This window comes from Camelina sativa, chromosome 13 (assembly GCF_030686135.1).
Source record: "Camelina sativa cultivar CO46 ecotype springtype chromosome 13, ASM3068613v1".
Taxonomy (NCBI): domain Eukaryota; kingdom Viridiplantae; phylum Streptophyta; class Magnoliopsida; order Brassicales; family Brassicaceae; genus Camelina; species Camelina sativa.
In genome coordinates, this window is record NC_141892.1 from 24,865,316 (window position 1) to 24,872,654 (window position 7,339).

Consider the following 7,339-nt stretch of genomic DNA (forward strand, 5'->3'; position numbering starts at 1 on the left):
ACATATTTTTTTGGTAGGAAGATATTTTTAAAACTTGTCAATGGTATTTTTTCAGGAATTAATAATATTACATTTTTTAGTGTTAGATAAATACGAAATACTTGAGGATATAATTTATTTTTGATATTTGTTTAGTCGACATATAATATATCTGTTAGTAATTTTCAAAAAAAAAAAATTAGAAACTAAGAAGGTGTATTCAACTAAAAACTATTGTTATTAAATTAATGATTTAACACTTTTTCATGAGATAAGATATTTTTGTAAATTTATTTACATATTTTTGTCAATAATATACGTATATTTAGAAATTAATAATGTTTCATTTTTTTAAGAATATATTATAGTGTAGATAAATACGAAATACTTTCCACCAAAAAAAAAATACGAAATACTTGGGGGTATAATTTATTTGTAGTCGACATAATAAAAGGGCGTCAACGTTATGGTACTTGTTTCATTGGGTCGACATAGAGTCGTCGGGTATAAGTATTTGTTAAGTGCCTAATTGGAATTAATCTAAGCCTCAGAAAAAAATCTAAGATTTCTCAGCTGTCTTCTTCTTCTTCGGTCCCTGCCAAAAATCCAGAAGATTCTTAAATCTCGTTTCTGCGGCGTAGGTGAAGTCTTAGCGATAAGCTTTCTTGTATCTTCATTACATTACTTACCCCCCATGGCTTCTTTCTGACAAAGAAGAGAAGAGAAGGAACCAAAGTTTCCTTCGAAAGGATTTAACTTTTGTTTCTTTCTCTTCACTTCATCTGCAACCAACCAACAACAACAACAAAAAATGATCAAGCGTTGCTTCATGAATTCTCATGGCTACTCAATCTCGGGCCTTGGTCTTCCTCATGAGCTCTGTAACACCGAAATCATCAAGGTAAACTAATTTTCATTCTTCACAAGTCATCATTTGAATTTCGTATTTGATTTGATAAGTTGGTTGCTTCAGTTTATCTGGGTTCGTGTAAATTTGATGTGGGTTCGTGTCTTTCGTCTACATCTTTGTGGATTTGATGATTTGAATGCTTCAGTTTATCTGGGTTCATGTAAAGTTAGCATTGAAAGAAATAAGAAGAGAGAATATATGAAAGATTGTTTCTTTGTTATTCAATCCTTAAAATAGACATTACACTCTATGCTTTGTTTTTATATTGGTTACAAGAGTTTTAACCTAGAGTCTAGAGTCTTCCAATGATTGCTGCTTTGGCACAATGATGTTACGTGGCTTCATTTTCATCATATGATTCAAGTGAGACAAACCGATTATGTGTCGTTACTGCCGTACTAGTACTCTCTGCAAATCCTTTCTTTTTGTCTTGATCTGCAGGTAGCCGTTGAATCATTGTGGGCTTCAGGGTTGTGTTGGGCATTGGACCTAGCAGGCCTTTTTTCAGAGTTGTGTCGTTTTGAGCTTTGCTCTTGACACTCCCCCGCAAACTTGGAGTGGGTGGAACACCAACGCCAAATTTGATTCTGAGGATTTCAAATGGCCGTTGAGTAAGAGACTTAGTGAATATGTCTGCAAGTTGTAGATCAGCAGGGATGTGATTAACAATCAACTTACCAAAAGCTACTTGCTCACGAACGTAGTGGTAGTGCGTGGCGAAGTGTTTTGTGCGAGCGTGAAAGGCTGGATTTGCTGTGAGGTATACTGCTGAAAGATTGTCACAGTAAAGCTCTGGTGTTGAGGGAAGAGAAACACCTAGATCTTGGAGTAAGTTTACCAGCCAAGTAGTCTCAGAGGCTGCTTCAGACATGGCTCTGTACTCAGCTTCAGTGGAGCTCTTGGAGACTGTGTCTTGTTTCTTTGAAGACCAGGATATCATATTTCTTCCAAGAAAAGTACAAAAGCCACCAGTGGAGCGACTAGTGGATTTACAACCGGCGTAATCACTATCGCAGTATACGTGAAGCTTGGAATTTGTATTTCTGTCAAACGAAATCCCCATGGTTGTAGTGCCTTTGATATACCTGAGAATTCGCTTGAGAAGATTGAAGTCTGAGACAGATGGAGCATGCATCTTTTGACAGACATAGTTAACAGCAAATTGCAGATCAGGTCTTGTTAATGTGAGATACTGCAGACGACCTGCCAAGCTTCTAAAGTATCTAGGATCAGAGAATTCAACATGTTGCTGTGGTGTTTTCTTGAGTTGCTGAGGAAGAGGAGTGGCAACAGGGGAACAAAATGACATAGCTGCTGCGGCAAGGAGGTCTTCAGCATATTTTTGTTGAGATAAAAACAGACCGTTCTCATGATACTGAAATTGAATGCCAAGGAAATAATGGAGTTTTCCAAGATCCTTCATTCTGAACTGCTTGCTTAGCTCATCAAGCAGGTTTGAGAGTAATGCTGATGAATTTCCTGTAATTGCCATATCATCAACATAAAGCAGCAACATAATGATGTCTTTACCTTTGAAACAGACAAACAAGGAGGGGTCCCTTAGACTGCAAGTGAAGCCAAAGTCTAGTAAAAAGTTACTAAACTTGTCGAACCAAGCACTTGGAGACTGTTTGAGGCCGTAGAGGGATTTATGTAGACACACATGATCAGGAAAATCCTTGTTGATAAATCCAGCTGGTTGTTTCATATATACTGTTTCGGTAAGATCTCCATGGAGGAATGCATTTTTTACATCCATTTGCTTAATTTCCCAGTTCATGATGGCTGCAAAGTGAAGAACAGCTCTAACTGTTGCTGTTCTAACCACTGGACTGTATGTCTCTAGATAATCAATGCCCTCTTCTTGCTTGAATCCTTGAGCAACTAGTCTGGCTTTGAACTTATCTAGTGAACCATCTGCATTGAGCTTGACTCTGAAGACCCATTTGGACCCTAAGACATACATATCTGGTGTTGGAGGAGTCAGAGAGAAGGTGTTTGCTTCTTTACAGTTATCCATTTCTTCATTCATTGTTGCTGTCCAGTTTGGATCTTTTAAAGCAGCTGTTACTGTTTCAGGTTTAGGATATGATACCTTGTGAGTGAGAAGTGCATATCGAGGATTCGGTTTTGAGATGCCTAACTTTGATCGTGTGGTCATGGGATGAGTTGGAGCTTCTGCAGGAGCATGGAGATCGACATTGTCACTGAGATCATCGTTGGTGTCTGAAGTCTGCACATTTGAGGTCGATGATTGGGAGTTGTTGCCAATAGGAACAAGGTCAATGCTTGCCGTACACTCAGTACTCCCATCAGCAACCTCAAGTGGCAATTCAGGCACTGTAGTTGATGGAGTAGGACTGATGGCATCAGTAGTAGCAGCCGCTGTAGTGAGTGGAATTGCAGAGGCTGGTAGTTGAGTAACAGTCTCGGAATGTTTACCATGAAAGAAATAAGAAGAGAGAATATATGAAAGATTGTTTCTTTGTTATTCAATCCTTAAAATCGATATTACACTCTATGCTTTGCTTTTATATTGGTTACAAGAGTTTTAACCTAGAGTCTAGAGTCTTCCAATGATTGCTGCTCTGGCACAATGATGTTACATGGCTTCATTGTCATCATATGATTCAAGTGAGACAAACCGATTATGTGTCGTTACTGCCGTACTAATACTCTCTTGCAAATCCTTTCTTTTTGTCTTGATCTACAGGTAGCCGTTGAATCATTGTGGGCTTCAGGGTTGTGTTGGGCCTTGGACCTAGTAGGCCTTTTTTCAGAGTTGTGTCGTTTTGAGCTTTGCTCTTGACAAGCATCTTTGATTCTCTTTTGGCGTCTGCATCTTCTTGGATCATTTCGATGACACTTGTTTTGATTATGTTATTGTCAATGAATAAAGCAGAATAGCAGGTCTTATCTTGTGAATCCCGGAGCAAGACAAGAGATCATACCCGCAAGCTCCTTCAAGCTGAGTCCAGAACCTTTGGAACCATGGAAACCGGTTTCTTCTTCATTTAGCCAATTCGTGGAGATTGACTCTGCCATGATGAAACCTCTGCTCATGGATGTTCATGGTAAGCTCTATTGCTTCTCATTTTATTTCAAAGTTGGTGGTTAATGAACTTTCCTGTCATCAGTTTCACCAATTTACATGAACTTTGCTTTATGGTTGATGCAGAGACGGCACCAGGATCTCTGGTTTTAAGCTTTGGAATCGCTGACAAGTTTGCAAGACAAGAAAAGGTGATGGAGTTTCTTCTGTCTCGGTCAGAGGAGTTTAAAGAAAAGGGATTCGACATGTCTTTGCTTAACGAATTGATGGAGTTGGATGCTATGAGATCCAGTTGTCAGCTACGACCGTATGATACTTCCTCTGTTCTTTACTTGAATCAAGAGTTAGGGAAACCGGTTTTGGATCTTGTTAGGGATATGGTTGATAATCCAGAGTTCTCTGTGCGGTCGAATGGTCACGTTCTGTTCTCTTCGAATAGCAATCCTGAGTTGAATGATCTACTTTCTATTGCTTCCGAGTTCAATTTGTCAAGGAATTCAACAAAATGGAGACAACTCTCACCGCTCATCCCACACTTTCAGAGGTAAGATCTATCGCACAGACTTCACGTTCATTTGTGTGTGTTTTCATTTCTTGGTGTTAAATGCTTTCCCTATTTCTTTAAAACAGGTTTGAAAGTGAAGTATTAGCACCGGTTAATCTGAAAGCAGTTACAGTGCTAGCACCTTTGAAGAGGTAATCTAATCTCATCTTTACTTGCTTCCATAACTACTTACTATTGTGTTGTTAGTGTTCTCATATTCGTATTCTTTTTTTTTTTTGGGTTCGAACAAGTCCTGAGAAAACCAGGGTCAAGTCACCAAGAAAACAAAACACGAAGCGAAAAGCTAAAGAGAGGGACCTGTACAAAAGAAACCATCTCCACGCTTACGAGAGCCTTCTGTCATTAATGATAGGCAATGATCATCAACACAAACACGCAACAGTAGTCTCTTTACAGAAATCATGCGGAGAGCTCTCAGAACTTCTGACTCAGTTTTCAATCAGTGTTGCTGGGACTGGCATCGCTGTGCTCTTCTCTGTCGCATGTAGCCTTGCTTCAAGGCGTGTACCCTTTTGCGCAAACAAGTTTTTCGACACTGGGCTTGGTTTCAGTTTGGTAATACTGGCATGGGCTGTGAATAGACTCAGGGAGGTGATTGTTCATGCCAACAGGAAAGCAAACAAGCCCTGTTCAAGTTTGAAAGATGACGAAATCATTAACAGTGTGGAGAAAAGCATCAAGGAGGTTTATTTCAGAGCTGCTACGGTAATCGCTGTGTTTGCGCTTAGGTTTGCATGTTGAAAACTCACGATGAGAGGTTGATTTACTACTCCATGGGAAGCTTAAAAGGTCGTTTGTAAATGACTAAAACTTGTGTTAGTAACGAGCTGTACATGTGAAGATGATATTGTGTTGTAGAACCTAAGATTAAGAGGCCACGAGTTTTGAAGAGAATAAATGTTCTGCAAGAATGCGTTTTATAGTCTGCCTTGACGGATTCCGATTCAACAATCAAAACTAATCAGGAGAGCTTTTGCACAGGCTCCACTCCAGTAGTCATATTCTGAAAGGTTAAGGTGTTCAAGTACTTCACTAAAAATCAGGATTCTAATTCAAATAAATGACTAGTAAAACACATTTAGTTTTAACTACTTATCAATCTATCAAGTAGTCAATCTCAAATTGGATGAAAACGACTATATGGGCACATTATATCATCAATTAGCAGCAACTTTCTTATCCCCCACGCACCAAATCCTCCTTTTCTCGCCATACTACGTGAACCTCGTCTGTGCGAAACCGCTGTGTCAAGGTAGAGTCTTGGATCAACGCTTCAATACCGTTGACAAACGCGGGTAGACACCCGTGTAAGCAATCATGGCTCCATTGCGGATACAGTAGCTTACGGTCGCGTTACTTGAAGGGAATAGCACAAGTCTGATGGTGTACACTCGTTATTTTTGAGCTTCTCCTCTGCGGTAGTTTCAATATAACTCAAGATTCCGCTGAAGGATACATCCCATACCTTTAACAGCATACGCTTATACGAAAATTTCAGTAAGGTTTTCTCCTTTCTTGGCTAGCAAGTAAACAAATAATAAAAACCGATCGAGTTTTAATATTGTTCTTTATAGTAATGAGATTACTTTACTCACTCATCTACCTGCTCGATAGTATTTGCATAATATTATTTGCAATATTAGAACTAATCAATGGGTCCAAAACGTTGTCCATAGACTGCGACTAAATATTTGATTTCATGGATTTGACTTACAAATATCAGAAGAAAACTTACAAAAAAATTGTCGTTCTTATTTTTTAATCACTATAATAGTATGACATAGAGACCAAGTGGGTTTTGTCAAAAAAAAAGTGGTTCTACTCTGTTTACTTTTATTATAGGTTAATAATTAAATTTCACCACAAAATCAGAAACGAAAGAAAGAAAACTAGCTAAGATTTTTAAAAAGAAATTTTGTACTTTGAAAAAATGCATGGAAAGATTTAACCATAAAAGAAAAACTCAATCGAATAAAGTACTTACTAGCCTCTCCAAGTTGGGGAAGTATTCTCTTTACTTAGCTGGTGGACAAACATACCAAGTGAATCCTACAAATACATTTGTGTTGTAACAAGTCATATCCAACAAATAAATTAAAGTTAAGAGATTTGAGTTATAAACATAGCTAAAAAGTAAACCCACTCACCTCCAATAGGTTCTCACACCCATCAAGTATCAACACTTGAAGTTGGTTTTGGCTAATCAGTTCTCCACTAACAAGATAGACCACAACGAGAAAGAAAATAACAAAGAAGAACTATAAATTTTTATAAGAAGGAACAGCTGAAACTATATAGATGATAAGAGACAAAGAATACTCACATTAGAAAGCTCCCAGTGAAAGTATATGATCTGGAGAAATTGAGACATGCTAGTCTCTTAAATCCCTGGAGTATCCTAAACAATTGTGAATCAGAGATGCTCACGCCACAGAGTCCCTACATGCGGAGTGAAGGTGCGATTAAGATTTATGTGGGGAAGAGAGGTTTTTCCCGCATCACCAAAGATTTTGCTGATGCACTTGGCGTCGGCGACATCGGAACTGCTCTCTAATATGGATATTACCTGCGATGATTATATATGTCAGAATTAGGAATGATTTCAATAAAAAAAAAATTATAGTGAGATAGATATACATATGGATATTAACCTAGCGGTTAAGTCAATGGAGAGAGTCCATACCACTTTGTTAGCATTCCTTGTTTATGTAAGATCTTGCAATTTTTGTTGTGTATTTGATGTGTACACATATGAATATTGCTCTCCTATGTGTTTTAAAAGATATTTTTGCTTGAAGCAAGACGGGCATAAAGTAAAACAAAATTAAATAAG

General features: G+C 38.2%; 1 protein-coding gene across 8 annotated transcripts; it reads left to right on the top strand.

The window, feature by feature from the left end:
- The first annotated feature begins 459 nt into the window (after positions 1 to 459).
- Positions 460 to 5,426, top strand: LOC104737458 (uncharacterized). Of its 8 annotated transcripts, none has more exons than XM_010457642.3 (6): positions 517 to 880; positions 3,603 to 3,653; positions 3,789 to 3,963; positions 4,068 to 4,485; positions 4,572 to 4,637; positions 4,737 to 5,426. In XM_010457642.3, the coding sequence occupies exons 1-6, from the start codon at positions 791 to 793 to the stop codon at positions 5,245 to 5,247; spliced, it is 1,311 nt and encodes a 436-aa protein (XP_010455944.2). In that variant the 5' UTR covers positions 517 to 790; the 3' UTR covers positions 5,248 to 5,426. The 8 variants fall into 8 exon arrangements, with proteins under 8 accessions (XP_010455953.2, XP_010455944.2, XP_010455945.2 ...); XM_010457643.3 differs by having other exon boundaries at positions 3,792 to 3,963; XM_087482111.1 differs by lacking the exon at positions 517 to 880 and adding an exon at positions 2,478 to 2,610.
- Positions 5,427 to 7,339: the final 1,913 nt, after the last annotated feature.